At 54.1% G+C, this 15,511-nt stretch overlaps 2 protein-coding genes across 2 annotated transcripts in view; one reads left to right on the top strand and one right to left on the bottom strand.

The window, feature by feature from the left end:
• Window positions 1-4,292, top strand: part of FANCI (FA complementation group I) — a 24,126-nt gene extending 19,834 nt beyond the window's left edge. Inside the window, exons 33-37 of the mRNA XM_058811804.1 lie at window positions 72-131; window positions 863-949; window positions 2,024-2,119; window positions 2,632-2,757; window positions 3,479-4,292. Of these exons, the coding sequence (XP_058667787.1) occupies window positions 72-131; window positions 863-949; window positions 2,024-2,119; window positions 2,632-2,757; window positions 3,479-3,544 (435 nt within the window). The 3' untranslated portion in view covers window positions 3,545-4,292. The remainder of the gene's footprint in view (window positions 1-71; window positions 132-862; window positions 950-2,023; window positions 2,120-2,631; window positions 2,758-3,478) is intronic.
• Window positions 3,160-15,511, bottom strand: POLG (DNA polymerase gamma, catalytic subunit). Its single transcript, XM_058811805.1, has 23 exons — window positions 15,465-15,511; window positions 14,031-14,639; window positions 13,032-13,227; window positions 12,520-12,687; window positions 12,132-12,278; window positions 11,609-11,688; window positions 11,230-11,412; window positions 10,982-11,145; window positions 10,658-10,781; window positions 10,359-10,583; window positions 10,120-10,234; window positions 9,865-9,936; window positions 9,653-9,772; window positions 9,313-9,473; window positions 9,158-9,211; window positions 8,954-9,071; window positions 8,070-8,205; window positions 7,736-7,982; window positions 7,147-7,269; window positions 6,682-6,853; window positions 6,219-6,427; window positions 5,058-5,215; window positions 3,160-3,960 (listed from the first exon to the last, which is right to left on the bottom strand). The coding sequence occupies exons 2-23, from the start codon at window positions 14,609-14,611 to the stop codon at window positions 3,899-3,901; spliced, it is 3,615 nt and encodes a 1,204-aa protein (XP_058667788.1). The 5' UTR covers window positions 14,612-14,639; window positions 15,465-15,511; the 3' UTR covers window positions 3,160-3,898.

The raw sequence follows: 15,511 nt of genomic DNA, 5'->3' as shown, positions 1-15,511 counted from the left end.
AAATTCCTGGGGAAATGGCTCATTGCCTTGAGTTAGGAGTAACAGCAGCCTCTCTGTCTGCTCCTTTGCAGGTGAAGCTCTCAGGCTCCCATCTGACCCCACAGTGTTACTCATTCATTACTTACGTACAGGTGAGGCCTGAATTAACTGGCAGAATCACAGGCAGTCTGTCTGATGCTGAGTGGTGTATCAGCTTCAGTACACAGGCACTCTTGGGGATTATTAATCTTCTTGACATGACCTGAGTTTCTTACAGTTCAAGCTTTACTTTGTCAAATATAGCATAAGACATTTCAGCACCATTGGGACTGAACATGCTGATTTCTGCTTGAGCAGGAAAGGAGCTGGGCTTTAGCTGGGTTTTTTTTTCCCCCTCTGTTCATGTGGGGCTTTTTGGATGAGATTAATACTGCTGTTAACCACAATGGCAAATAAAGGTCAACAACACTGCAGTCATCACAGTGTGAAGTAATGTGGGTGCCAAAGACTGCAGTGCTGGAGCTGGGATTTATCTGCCTGGAGAGGACCTGGGTACTTATGTGAGGACCACAGGAATTTTACAACATATTGGGGAAGGTGTCATGGTGTGCAGAGCTATCACTGCTGGAGATTTCTCATGCATGCATATTTCTGATTGTATAAATTACAAAATAAGTTTCTTTCTTGGTTTTGGGGTTTTTGTTTTGGGGTTTTTTTTTTTTTTTTGAGATCACACCTAATTCTACCCTTATATTGCTACCTTTCTGCTACCTAGCTGGTAATGCTATTAGCTGGCTAGAGCAAGGACTTCTCTGGCCTTTCTTGGCTAGCCTTTCTTCCCTGCTTACCCTCTAATGACACATCTTTTGGCATTCTCCTTCAGAACATCCACAGTGAGAGCTTAAGCTTTGTAGAAGAGAAGAAAAGGAAGAAGAAAGACGATGAAGCTGCTGCAGTCTCCACAGTAATGGTAAGACTGACTCACTCCATGAGAATATAGGCAGGATCATGTACCTCGAAGTTTGTGGTACCTGGTGGCTTCTTACAGATCACCAGACAATTTGTCATTTGGACCTTTAAGTAAAAATGAAATTTAATATACTGTAATTTAGAGAAAAGTCTAAAAAAGCACAAACAAACAAAATACAACAACAACAACAACAACAAAAAAAACCAACAAAACAAAACAAAAAAAAACCAACACAACAAAAAAGCCATCTTCACTAAATGCAGCTTAAATCCCATAGACATGAAACAAAGGTCAATCTGGATAGTCTGCCTTGTCTGGTATTTTCACCATTTGGGTAAGCTATGAAATTAGAGATAAGGGCTAATTTATTGGAACTGATGTTGCATCCTCTTTAAGTGTTTCTTAATTTTATCAGTACATTTAAAGATGAAGGAAGGCATGGATTCCACTAAAGTAAAGCAGTTGAAAATGACTGGATTGTTTGTTTGGGAGCAAGTGAGCAGGCTGGCAGGTTCCTGGTCCTTGATGTCCTTTGTTTGTGCTCCCAGACAGCATTTCCTCCGTCTCGTCAGCTGTCCCAGACATTCCTGTGATGTTAAGGGTTTAAAAAAGCCACAAGTATGATCTTCCTAGCATTTCCCTGAGTGTATGGAAATGGGCAGAAATGCTGCATGTCCTTCACCACTCTGTCACCACGGGGAACAAACACCAATGCTGGTGAATAAGCAGGAAAACAATGTGGTGAAACATCAGGGTCCTCCTTGCTTGGATGGCTCATGCTTGTGGTGCCTTGGGAGAGCTGGAGCAGAGGAGGTGCTGACAGGGATGTCAGGGCTGTGGACTGCAGGCAGAGCACAAAACAATGCACAGGAGAGCCTCACTGCAGAACCATCGTGGGAGTCAATTTAAAGCTAGTGACAAAGCTGGCAAGGCTTGCAGGGTGGGGCAGGACTGGTACAGAGCAAGGCTACTGAAGACTCTTTTCTAAATTGAGAATGTTCTGGTGTTCATGTCATGCTACAGTGCCATTGTGCCCTTTCAAATCTGACCCATCTCACTCCTCTCACATTTCAGGCCAAGGTGCTTCGGGAGACCAAGCCAATCCCAAACCTGATTTTTGCAATTGAGCAATATGAGAAGTTCCTTATCCATCTCTCCAAGAAGTCAAAGGTAAAGTAAAGCAGAGAGATCTGCAACCTGAACCTGGTGAACAGTGGGATCAATGGCATGGTGGAAGGCTGTTGTTAAAGTCTCTGTTAATGCTCAAATTAGGAAGGTGTAGGAACCTTTCAGCCTTTGCCCATGCTCCTGGCCCAACACTGCTGAATTGTTGACACATTGATACCAGCCCATGCCACCATCAGCCCACATCTGTGGTTCCAGGTGGAGCAGAACCATGCACAACTCATGCCAGTCTCCCCTAGTCTGTGTCATGAAATGTACCACAACAAGGCCCACGAGAGTGAGAGTGAGAGTAGCTGGCAATCACTTGGCTTTTAGGAGAATGTAAATGGGCCCCTGGACTGCACAGGGGCAGGAGCTTTTTCACCCTCCTTGTGCTTCAATCCTGCATTATTATGGACTCTCTGATGGAGAGAGCCAGTGCTGTGCAAAGGACTAGGCAGGGTAAGAAACTAAACTTAAGAGGCTCCTGGCTGAATGTTTCCCCTGGGTTGCTGCAGGTGAACCTGATGCAGTACATGAAGCTGAGCACCTCCCGGGATTTCCGCATCAACGCCTCCGTGCTGGACAGCGCCCTGCAGGAGCGCAACTCCGAGCATGCTGAGAACGAGCCCCACAATGACCAGGTCAGAGTTCATCCAGCTGCATTTACTGATAGTTTCCTCCTCTTTAGAAGCCAGCTGTATTTGTGAGTTGTGCAGAACAGCTTGTCTTCCCTAGGTTAGATCTCACTCTAATACTAAGCTGATAGGAAGGAGCGAACAGCTTCTCTCAGAACACCCACTACAGCCCAGCCCGCTGCCTCTAGCAGCCTTTATTTTCATGCACCAGCTCTGTGTTCCTGGTCTAGGGGAAGTGCATCTGTTAGCCAGAATCAGACCTTTGCAGCACAATGCAAACTGGTTTTGTATATTAAGACCTGTCAGGGCAGATTCTACAAGGCATCATCCTCCTCAGACCCACCTCTACAACATAGTGCTGGTGAAGGCAGTGCAACATGCTGGCTAAGAAAAATAAACAGGTTACTCTGCTGATTGTCCAGGTTTTTATTGGTGCTTCTGTCCATATTTTCCTGAGTGTTTCAACAGCCAAAACACAGGACAGAGTCCCTGTCCTGTGCCACTGGTAGCCCGTGGTCTAAGTTCCAGCATGAAGTTGGGAGGGGGTGGCCCATGGGGAAAGTCTCAGTGGCTGACAGGAATCCCATATTCAGGTCATTTTGCTAGTGAGAAAAAAAAGTTAAATCCTGTTCTGCACAGCTGGCTTCTTGCTCTAGGTAACCATTCCTTAGGCTATTCACACAAAAACAATCACACTCTACTTCTGCTCTCTCCCTCCCCTCTCCAGAGCAGCACAGCAGAGCAGACAGATGAGAACCAGGAACCCAAAAAGAAGAGACAGAGAAAAAAATAAACTGGAGTTGCTGCCACTGCCTCCACTCACAGTGCCCATTCCACGGTGGACTCTCCTTGGTCTCAGAGGATGCAGATATGGAGATGATGGCTTATTGCTTCTCTTGCCAGATGCTTCTGCCTTCTACCTTTGTGTCCACGGGAGCAACTCTGGCCCCTGTCTCAGGTTTCACAGCTGGCTGCTGCCATCAGAAGTGCCTCTGCTATTTGAATCTTCCCCAGGAATATCCCTTCTTACAGCAAAAGGGAAAGGGAGCAGCTGGGATCAGTTAGTCCCTGCCAAGAGATCTGCTTCTGAAAGGACAGGGAGGCTTTGGCACGCAGTCTGGACAATTGTCCTGGCCCTCTGGTGTTGTCACTGCTTCTCCAGCGAACCTTTGGTTATTTCAATTATCTGATATATATCCAGTGCTTCCCCTGGAAGACAAGGGGACAGTCAGTTCCCTGCAGTACACTCAGACTGTGCAATGCAAGAGAGCAATGGTTGGGATCTGCTTTAGTTCAGAGCACCTAGCACAGAACACCCTAAATTCATTCAAACTTATGTTTTGGGTGGTGGTGAGAATGCAGAAACCAGCACCAGTAGGGAGCTGGGAACATGAGCTGTTGTGCCTTGGAGTTGAAGCTGCTGTGTGCATCTCCTGAGCAGCCAGAGGCCACAGCTTCCTCTGCCCAGGCTGGTTTTGCTGTTATGTTTTTGCTGACCCTGATTGTGATGCACTCGTTTAATTTGCCTTGTTCTTGGTGAAAAGTCCCCATTTTGCCTACAGAGCACAAATCCTGTTTCTGAAAGCACCCTTTGCCTGTAAGAGTCCTAATAAAGGTTATTTAAGGGCAGAGCATCTGATGTGTGCAGTGACTGAGAGAACAAATGTGAGGGCAGGTTCTTCCCTTATGTGGTGAAGAGCTGCTGCACAGTGAGGAGGAGCTGCTTTCCCAACCACGAGTTAAATGTCTGCTTGCAGCAATTGGAGGGCTACACTGACAGCAGACAGGGATGGCTTGAGGCCTTGGGCCTGCTGAGGAAGCACCCAGCAACACCAGAATAGTGCTTGGCAAAGGGAGAGCAGGGAAGGAGGGAAAGGAATGAAAGATTTTGGGTCTGCAGGGCAAAATTGATAAAACAAGGTTGCTGAGGTGCTTCCTTTCAGAGAAGAAGAAATTAAATTTGGTTTGTGTTAAAAGTGCCAGGAGGGCTCCTCCAAGGGGCACAAAGCAAACAAAGTGTGGGAGAACAGAGCCAGGCCTGGCTCATCACTCACAAATATTTGGAAAGCAGCAGCATGAACACTTGAGGACTGAGGAAGGAGGGGCAGGTTCCAGCACAGTGGCTGCCCTGTAGGTCAGAGGATGTGCCAGGAACCAAGGGGCTCATGAGGTGCCTCAGCTAAGCAGAGCCCTCAGGGAATGACTGCTCAGGCCAAGTGCTCTGCTTAAGCTGGGAAGGCTCATGCAGAGGAGATTCCACGGGGCAGCTTGCAGGTGGAGAGGAGATTCCAGGGACCATTGCTCACCTTGAGGGATGCCATACTTCTCCATCCCCATGGGATTTGATGGTGTCACACAGTTCATGGTCACCTCTTTCCTTAAGCACTGGTCAATGTCCACTGCACTGAAGAAAGCCACTGACTGTGGCAGGTCCTGGAGGCCCAGTTTGTAGGCAAACATGCACCTGCAGAGCAAGAAAGCATCAGCCACATTTATCAAACTGGCCAGCCACCCCTCACAGGGTATTCTCACTCAGCAGGGGGGGGACAAGGACCTTTCTAAGCCCTGGATAGCAGGAGGGTCTGGAATTGCTATAGTGAGCAAGGGAGGAACAGCAATGGCGCCTCCTTGGAAGGAATGGAGCCTCCTCAAGAAAAGGGAAGAATCTAGCCTCACTGCTGGCTAATCCTCCCTGGCAGGCAGAGCAGATGCAGGATTTTCCCAGCAGGAAGCCCTGTGCTCACAGGAGCCAGCACAAAGGCAGGAACGTCAGGGTGCCTGCCCTGCTGTGGCTGCAGAAAGGCTGTTTGTGTCAGTCCTGCCTCCACACAGGAGCAACAGCTCACCTTGGCCAGCTCCTGTGTAACCAAACACCCCACGGTGCTGGGAGGGGGATTTGGCAAAGCTGGTTGGGACAGAGCTGGATCAATAGGAGCCCTTGGAGGTCAGGAGTTTCTAGGCTGAGCTTAGTTCTGTGTGGGGCAGGGAAGCAGCAGGAACACCCCATGTTGTGGGAGGGGGACAGCACTGGTGCTCACAGCAGAGATGAGCCATGCCCCTTGCTGTCCCCTGAAGGAAGCAGGAGATGAGGGATGGGACAGTTTCAGGCTCCCAGCTCCTCAACCAAGCCCAAAGGCTGCTGCCATGTGACAGCTGCAGACCCAAAGGGAGTGTGATGCACTTGCATCCCAGCACAGCCAGTGACTGGCCCCATCCCTGCAGGGCCAAAAGCTCATGATAAAAAAACCCTTTTGTCAGCACATTATCCCTGAAAATCAAAGCTGAGATCCATTTATAGCATGAAGGAACTGCAGCCTCCAGTGCTGCTAGCTTGCCCTGAGCAGGAAAAAACTGCTCTGCACCAGCTTGCTGCAGGCAAAGCCAAGCCCAGCCCCCGGGGCTTGCCTGTCCCACTCTGGAGTCACAGCTGCTGCTGCCCAGGAGGCAGCAGAGCCATCAGAGCTCACCTTGTGAGGAGGTTGGTGATCTGCAGCGCCAGGGCGGCCCGGTAGCGATCCTGGTGCTGCACCAGGTACCGCACCTCGTCGTGGATGCTGATGCAGAAGCGCCCGTTGATGTCAAACTCCTCAAACAGCCACTTCATGGCAACCAGCATGAGGTGCAGGTAGTCCACAGCTGAGCTCTGCACCACCCAGTTCACCCTGCTGGTCACAAACTGGGGAAGGAAAGAGATGGACAGTAAGAGAGCACTGCAGTCAAGGGCATGGTACCTGTACACGGGAGAAATCTGTTAAACTCAGGGTGGTTGGGTGTTCTTGGTGGCACGGAGATAAAGGCACAGTGGGTTTCCTGAATGGCTACAAGAGCCTACTGGGCCTCCAGCAATCTGAGAGGGGCTTAACAACAGCCACCCATTTCAGAATATATAAGCAAAGCCAAAATCTCAGCATCCCAGAGCTGCATCCTTACCTCCCCCTTGACCATGGCAGGCTCCAGGGCCCTGCTGATGTGGCAGCCCAGCACTGGGGTCTGTGGGGAGGGGGATAAGGCAATGCTTTCCAGTTTGTTGAACATCTCGGACTCAGTGCCTCCAGCCCACACTCTTTGCTCCACCACATTCCACTTCTTCTCCCACCGGGACCTGTGGGGCAGAGGGGAGGTTTGCTGGAAGAGTGGGAGGGGGCTGCAGGTCCCCATTTGAGACCCTCAAACACTCCCTCCTGGTTTGGGGCAGCAGGATGAGACTCTGCTAACTGTTCAATGGGAAAGTGGGCGAGGCTGACAGCCCTCAAATCAAACCTCCTTGGCCGTGGAGGAGCAGGAAGGGTGGACCAGGACAATCCAGCCCCATGTCTCCTCTCTGCCCATCAGGCTGCAGCCCTCTCCCCCTCACATCCTGATGCCACAGAGCCATGCAGGGTCAGACCATCTCACCCTTTCATGGCTTCTCTCTGGAGCCGCTGGACATCCTGGGCCGACACCGATCCATCCTCTGCCCTGTCCACAGCCAGGTCCAGCTTGGTCACCAGCCACTCCCCCTCCTCAGAGAGATGAAACCTGTGACGGCGTTCACAGGGGTTTTTGGATGAGGGAAGAGACGAGGATCTGACTCCATGTTGCAGAAGGCTTGATTTATTATTTTATGACATATATTATATTAAAACTATACTAAAGGAATAGAAGAAAGGATTTCATCAGAAGGCTAGCTAAGAATAGAGAAAGAAGGAATGAATAACAAAGGCTTGTGGCTCGGGCTCTCTGTCCAAGCCAGCTGGGCTGTGATTGGCCATTAATTAGAAACAGCCAACATGGCCCAATCAAAGATCCACCTGTTGCATTCCACAGCAGCAGATAATCAATGTTTACATTTTGTTCTTGAGGCCTCTCAGCTTCCCCGGAGGAAAAATCCCAAGGAAAGGACTTTTCATAAAAGATGTCTGTGACAGAAACCTGCAGGGGAGAGCGAGTAACCCAGCTCCTCTGGCTGGAGCACCACCACCAGCCCTGCCCAGGCTGCACCCACCTGCGGATGCCCTTGGTGACGGCGTACATCTGCTGGGCCTTGTCCCGCGCCTGCTGCGGCGTGAGCCGGTGGTTGAACTGCATCAGCAGCCGCTCGGCGAAGGGCTGCCCTGCCCCGTAGATGCGCCCGTAGTTGAAGACCTTGGCGTGCTCCCGGCTGATGCCCACCGTGGCGGCTGTTTTGCTGTGCAGGTCTGTGCCGTTGCTCTTCTTGCCCTGCAGGGTCATCCAGCCGAAGGCTGTGCAGCCTGAGGGAGGGGAGGAGAGGGTGGATGCCCAGTGGGATCAGGATGAGGATCAGGGATCAGCCCCTGCCCGCCAGAGCCCCGGCTCACCGTGCATGCCGGCGAACTGCGCCTCGCCCAGCACCGCCGCGATCCACAGCTCCTGGGAATCCACGTCTGCTCCCACCAGCGCGTAGCCAGGTGGCACCTGCACCATGGCCTTCAGCTCACTGCCCACCCTGTCGGCCTGCAGGACACGATGGCCAGGTCAGCAAGCCCCTCTCCTTCTCCATGGCACAAGAGCAGCCTTCCTCCCACAGCCACAGAGTGCTGGCACAGCACTCCCTGTGCTCCTATATTGTCATCTTTATTGCAGGGGTTCCATACTGTTGTCTCCTTATCACAAAAGTTTCACACCTTCTTGTTGTTTCTGTGGGCAGCTCCTCAGAGCACTGACTTTCTTCTTCACAAAGCAGCCAACTGACTCCAGTTCCCCTCTCAACTAGCCAACCTGCTCTTTGATGGCATCTTCTTCTCATTGGTTACAGCTGTGGCCTGTTAAAGTCAGGCCTGCTCCTAATCTTTGATAACTGACCCAGCTGCAGCTCCTTAGGGGTAAGATTACATTCTACACTATCTTTATTTTCTTATATTCTATTCCCCTACACCCCTAAGTTTTGCTCTCAATGTAAAAACCAGGTTTAACTCATGTGGAGCATCACCCATTTGATTACCCCAGCAGAGAAGAAGGGGAGCTTGAGAAAAGAGAGAAATTGGTATGCTGGTGTTTTGTTCCACTTTCACCACATCCTGAAGCTCCAGAGCCCCTGCCAACTCCTTCCTTTCTCCCACATGAAAATACATCAGCAAGAGGATGTGCTCTGGCCCTGCTACCCCAAATCCCAGCATCCATATCCAACCCAAGCACCTCCCATCAGTCCAAAACACACAGGGAGCCCCAAATCACCCCCACAAGGATCCAAGCGTGGCCATACCCGGGCGTTGCTGGCTGTCAGCCAGGTGGGCTCCACGGCCCGGCGGGTGACAGTGCCTGCAGTCACCACCTGCGGCAGGATGGCCCCATAACTCTCCTCCTCGTTGTAGTCAGGATGCCTGGGACAGAGGCAATGATGAGCACCACCCTGCAAGAGCCCTCGTGGTGCAGGGTATAGGGAACAGTCCGGATTTGGGTACTGTACCTGGTCACCACACGAGGCAGCTCCCCCTTCTTCAGCCACACCACCATCTGGGAACTGAGGGGACACATGGCAGGTGAGATGCTGAGCCCCTGTGCATCCACACAAACACCCCTGCCTCCACCCACAGCGGTGTGACCATGAAAGCAGCTGCTCACCTGATCCTCTTGTGAGCATTCCTCCAAAATGAGATCATTTTGTTAATCTCAAGGGCTCTTGTCCCGTGGGTGCGGCCCACAGCAGCCCGCAGGGTGCCGTCCTCCATCTGGGGCAGGAAATCCTTGGCAAAAGGGCTTCCCACGTTGTTATCATTCCCATCCTTTAGCAGCAAAAGAGGTGTCAGGGCTCAGCAAGCCTCCACTCCCCATCAGCAAAGCTCTGTGCATCCCCCTGTCCCAGCTACAGAGATGGATTTCCCCACCCAATCCCATGGGATGAGATCATGTGGGTCCCAGCAGCACTGTGGGGACAGGAAGAACCTCAGGAGCCCCAACTTGCCTTGTGAGGCAGCTTGAAGAACCAGCACCCAGGGATGTTGACATCGTTGTAGGGACCATTGCCATGGTGGAACGAGGGTTTGCTCTTCTTCTCTGCACACCTCAGCTCTTCCATCTCCTCCTGCGACCAGCAAAGTCAGGCAATGCCAGGAGGGGGAAACCAAGGAAAGAGAGACCAATCCACCACCCCATTCCACAGGAAACCTCCCTTACCAGCACCAGGCTCTGGTCTGCTTTGCTCATTTTCTCCTCTGGATCCACCTCAATCCGGCTCAGCTCCTCCATCTGCAGCAGAGAGGGACCGTGGGGGAGCCAGATCAAACACCAATCCTCCAGCAACCCTTATTAAAGGGAATTTCTTACTTGCAGCCCCTGGGGCTGCACACAGGGCTGGTTTCTGCATGCACACAAGAGGAAGCACAGCCCCACACCTCCCTCCCACCAGGGACCCTCCATCCCTTCCTTCACCTTCTGCCAGATCGTGCTGCTGTCCATCACCTCATCCTCCACAGCTGCCTCCAGCCCCGGGGGCTGCTCCTTGCCCTTCTCCAGGCAGTGCTGCCTGTACAGGCTCTCAATCACCCTGGCAGAGGAGAGGGCAGGGCTGATGCACCCACAAAGGGCAGCACCTGGGCAGAGTGCCAGGGAGATCCCAGATACCCCTTTGGGGCAGCTCCCAGCCCAGCACTCCGTCCCATCCCTCTCACCTGTGTGGGCAGGAGGGGCCCTCGCTCTCTCCAGGGGCTGCTGGCAAATTGTCCTGCCGTCCTGGCACCAGGTATCCCCAGCCATGCTTCTCTGAGTAGTGGAGGGGGAATCCATCCCAGGCCAGGCGCATCAGCTTCGGGGTGACCCTCATCTGCAGGCTGATGAGGCTGGGCCCAGGCACCCAGCCCTCCTCCTCCAGCCGCGGGCACAGCTTGCGGTACCAGCTGGGCATGGGAGCAGCAGGGCAGGTCAGAAAGTGCAGGGACAGCCCTGGGGACACACAGGGTGCCCAACTCACCCCGGGTGGCCTGGCAGGTGCTGGAGTCTCTTGGGCTGCAGTGTGACCGTCTCCTTCAGGCGCTCCAGGCAGAGCTGGCTGGCAGAGACTTTCAGCTCCTCTTCCTCACTGGGGGGACCAGGGTCTGCTGGGGCAAGGAGAACTGGCTTGCACAGGGCACCCTCTGTGCCACCCTTCTGGGGACAGGGACACCAAACCATCCCACACCACATGCAGCAGCATGGAATAGGCCAGCAATGATTCACCCTGCAGCAGCAAACCTTGTCCACCCCTGGGAAGGCAGCCCTGGAGCATCCCTCATGCCCAGGTATCCCCTGTGCTCACCCTCCTGCCACTCCTGGGCTGACTCTTCTGCTTCCATCACTGCTGGGGAGACTTGGCTGTTCCCATCCTGACCTTTCTTCTTCTTCTTCTTCCCTGGATTCTTCTTTTGCTTAAACTCCTGTGTGTCCCACTCGAGATCCCAGAGCCAAGGGTCATCCTTGTACCTGGTGACACACCATTGTCACACCACAGCCTTGCTCCTGTCCCTCACAGCCACCCACAGCCCCACATGGACCAGCCCAGGGTACCTGTGCTCGTGCAGCAGCTGACAGGCATCGTTGGCCAGGTTCATCAGGGACTTCTTCATCTCCTTCTGCAGCTCCTCATAAATACCCTGAGCATCATCCAGGTATCTGTTCCAGTTCCCATTGACTGGCAGGTAGGACACTCCCATCTCCAGCATCCCTGCAAACGTGACAGGGTGGGGGCACCTGGACCCCAAAGCAGCAAGGAATTAGAAATCTGCCAGAGGGGACAGGCCCTGGAAGCACCAGACTACAACAGACATGAATGTGTCTTCATCTAGAGCTTCCCAGCCTCACAGAACCCTCGATGCTCTTCCCCTCCCCAGTGCCCACCAAGCCCACAGCCCCTTGGCCAACACCAGCCAGAAGCTGGAGCTCTCACCTCTCCATAAACAGCGGCAGCTGCTCTTGGAACACCTCATGGGTGGCCTGGACATCACGGGCACAGTATGACACCAGGTCCTGGGGAGGGACAGCAGCAGGTGAGGGCAGGCAAAGCAGCCACCCCTGTGCCAGCACAGGGCAAGGCATGGGGGCTGCAGGAGCACAGAGCAGGGCACAGCCCCACGCACACCCAGAGCTGCAAGGAAAGGCAGCAAAATGGAAACTGCCCCAGCAAAATGGAAACTACCCCAGCAATATGGAAACTACACCAGCAACATGGAAACTACCCCAGCATGGAAACTACCCCAGCATGGAAACTACCCCAGCAAAATGGAAACTACCCCAGCATGGAAACTACCCCAGCATGGAAACTACCCCAGCAAAATGGAAACTACCCCAGCATGGAAACTACCCCAGCAATATGGAAACTACTCCACAGAATGGAAACTACCCCAGCAGCCACTACCACCCTGCTCCCCTCTCCAGCTCCTGCTGCCTGTCATTAGGATGGCCTCCTGCACCTGGAAGTTGCTCCTGATGTCAGCCATGGTGCCCTTGACAAAGAGCTCCCGTGCCTCCTTCTCCAGGGGCTCCCCCCCGACGTAGAGCGCGTGCACGTCCGCCAGGTTGTTGATGCTGCCAACGTGCACCCAGTCCCACGAGGTGACCTGTGACAACAGGGGGGTCACACAGCGTGGGAGGACAGCCAGCTGCAGCCAAGATCAGGAGGAGTACAGGATGCCTCTGCTCCAGCTATGATCAAGGCCACCTTATCTGAAACGCGCTGGGAGAGCTTCACTCAGCGGAGCTGCTCCTCTCTGCCAGAACAGCAGCAAACAGCCCTGGCACAGGAGCACAGGGTCCCCTGGCACCCACAGCACTGCCAGCAGCTCAGCTCCCCTCACTCACCGCCGGCCCCTCGGCCTTGCTGCGTGTTTTCTTCATGTGCTCCTTGACCTGCTGCAGCCCCCTCCTCTTGCCCTGCTTGGCAGCCATCCAGAGGCTGCGCTGGAAGCCCGTCAGCCCCGAGATGGCCATGTGCATGCTCATGGTGTCCAGGAAACGCATCTTGGAGCCCTGGGACAGCACAGTGGGACAAAAGAGAGGGTTTGGGATATGCTGGAGGAGCTACAAGTCCTCTGCTTAAGCTGCTTTTGCCTCCCACACTCCCCAAAAGCATCCCCAGTGCAGGCTGTCAGTTCCTCAAAGGCTGCTGCCCCTGCAGCCTCCAGCAGCCCTATAGGGTGCAAGAATATCTTCTTCTAAAGGGCCCAAACCTGTTCTGCAGGACAAAGTGAGCACAAACCTGAGGTACCTGTGCAGAACAGCATCTGCCAAAATAACCCTCAAGAGCCAAAGCAAAGTATCATCTCGGTAAGAAATTGCAGCTGCCAGAACAAAACCAAGGCTCAGTGGATTACCTGGATGAGATACTGCTCCTTGATGAACGCCCGGTCGAAGGCCACGTTGTGTCCCACCACCACTCTCTCTGTCCAGTCCTGTTTGCTGGCACAGCTGGCACCTGCTGGGCTCTCCATGGGAATGAGGTCGGCCAGGGTGAGGCGGCTGGACCAGGAGTAACGCTGCTCCAGCAGCCGCCTGCTGCACCACGAGTACCTGCGGGGGACAGGTGGCACCTGTGGCTGTCACAGAGCAGCCACAGTGCCATGGGGGGCTGAGCAGGACCCCACCTGTGCAAGGGAGGTGACAACCCAAGGGAGAGCTGTTCTAGCTAAGCAGGACACACCCCCCACATCCCAGAGCCATGCTCTGGGGCTTTGCTGTGTCTTCCCTTCAAGCCAGCAGTGGATGCAGGAAGAGGCTCCACTCAGGACCATCCCCATCTGCCACAGACATCTTTTATGAAAAATCCTTTCCTTAGGGTTTTTCCTCCTGAGAAGCTGAGAGGCCTCAGGAACAAAATGTAAACAATGGTTATCTGCTGCTGTGGAATGCAACAGGAGGATCTGTGATTGGTCTCATGTGGTTGTTTCTAATTAATGGCCAACCACAATCAGCTGGCTCAGACTCTCTGTCTGAGACACAAGACTTTGTTATCATTCTTTCCTTCTCTGTTCTCAGCTAGTCTTCTGATGAAACCCTTTCTTCTTTTCTTTTAGTATAGTTTTAATATAATATGTATCATAAAATAATAAATTGAGCCTTCTGAAACACGGAGTCAGATCCTCATCTCTTCTCTCATCCTCAGACCCCTGCAAACACAGTCACAAGAGCTGTTTTAGCTAAGCAGGACACACACCTCACATCCCAGAGCCACTCTCTGGGGCTTTGTTGTGCCTTCCCTGCCAGCCAGCATGGACTGCAGGAAGAGGCTCCACTCAGGACCATCCCCATCCCCTCACAACCATCCCCTCCAGCCCTGCTGTGTCCCCAGTCCTGCTGCTGTCACCGCATCTCACCATGCGTGCGGGGACACCGCCACGGCCAGCGTGGGGCAGTGCCCCTCGGCCACGCACACCTCCACATCCAGCACCAGCGCCCGCTCCTCGGGGAACTCCACGGGCTCCGCCTGGCCCTGAGGGCCGTAGCGGGTCCAGCCCAGGCGCCAGGCCCAGCGCTCGGGCAGCGGGGGCAGCTGGCAGCGCAGCAGCTCCTCGGCCGCCTCCAGGTAGGGCAGGCTCTGCTTCTGCGCCAGCAGCCGAAAGTGCTCGTCGATGTCGCGGCCGTACATGCGGGGCAGGCGCAGCTCCACGTCGGGCAGCGTGGAGGTCTCCCTGCCCCACAGCCCGTGCTGCTGCAGGTGCTGCACGCTGCGCTGCACCTCCTCCGCCGAGTAGCGCACCCGGGCGCCGCGGAAGATCTGCTCGTGGAGGCTCCTGGACAGCATCTGGATGTTGAGGGGGTTCATGCGCCGCTGGCCCGTGGATGGCTCCTGGCCGGGCTCCTCTGGCAGGGGGCGGCTGGCTGAGGAGCTGGAGGGGCAGCGCCGGGGCTGGGGGCTGCAGCCCCGCACCGAGCGCACCCAGGACACGCGCCTCATCGTCCCTCTGGGATGAGGGGAGCCGGAGCTGCAGGGGGGAAAGGCAAACGGTGAGCTCAGCACTGATCACTGCCATGCACACACTGTCACACGCTCCTCTGTACAGCTGCGCCCCCATACAGCCTTCCCCCCATATAGCTATGTCCCCATACAGCCGTGTCCCCCAAAGAGCTGCGCCCCCATACAACCGTGTCTCCCATATAGCTGTGTCTCCCACATAGAGCCATGTCTGCCATACAGCTGTGTCTCCATACAGCCATGTCCCCCATATAGCTGCATCCCTATACAGCCTTTCCCCCTATATAGCTGTGCCCCCATACAGCCTTCCCCCCATATAGCTGTGTTCCCATACAGCCGTGTTCCATATAGCTGTGCCCCCTACAGCCGTGTCCCCCATAGAACTGTGCCCCCATACAGCCATGTCCCCTATATAGCTGTACCCCTATACAGCCTTTCCCCCTACATCGCTGTGCCCCCATACAGACATTTTCTCTCACATAGCTGTGTCCCCATACAGATGTTTTCTCTCATTTAGCTGTTTTACCCCATACAGGTGTTTTCCCCCATAAAGCTGTGCCCACCATACAGCCGTGTCCCCAAACAGACGTTTCCCCATGCAGATAGTTTCCCCCGTACAGCCGTGCCCCATACAGATGTTTTGCCCCGAACAGCCGTGCCCCATCCAGATGTTTCCCCCATCCAGCCGTGCTCTCCACCCAGCCGTGCATGCCGTACAAATGTTCGCTCATACCGGTATTTCCCCCATAGAGCCGTGCCCCCATACAGCTGATCCCCCCCATACAGCTGTTCCCCCCCATACAGCTGTTCCCCCCCAAATCCCCCCCGTCCCCACCTGCTCCCCGCAAGCGCCACCGGGGCCTGGGCCGCCGGGCAGATCCA

This window comes from Ammospiza caudacuta, chromosome 10, assembly GCF_027887145.1.
Source record: "Ammospiza caudacuta isolate bAmmCau1 chromosome 10, bAmmCau1.pri, whole genome shotgun sequence".
NCBI classification, from domain to species: Eukaryota; Metazoa; Chordata; class Aves; order Passeriformes; family Passerellidae; genus Ammospiza; species Ammospiza caudacuta.
The sequence above is the reverse complement of the archived record's forward strand: the minus strand, read 5'-3'. Positions and strand labels throughout refer to the sequence as shown.

What these genes read in the sequence shown, in the direction of transcription:
- POLG (XM_058811805.1), bottom strand. Translation starts at nt 14,611, where the DNA reads ATGAGGCGCGTGTCCTGGGTGCGCTCGGTGCGGGGCTGCAGCCCCCAG. An exon ending in CAGCTGCTGCACGAGCACAG is followed by an intron (nt 11,146 to 11,229) that starts GTACCCTGGGCT and finishes GTGTGTCACCAG; the next exon opens with GTACAAGGATGACCCTTGGC. An exon ending in GAAGTATGGCATCCCTCAAG is followed by an intron (nt 3,961 to 5,057) that starts GTGAGCAATGGT and finishes CTTGTCTTCCAG; the next exon opens with GGGAAGCACTGGATATATAT.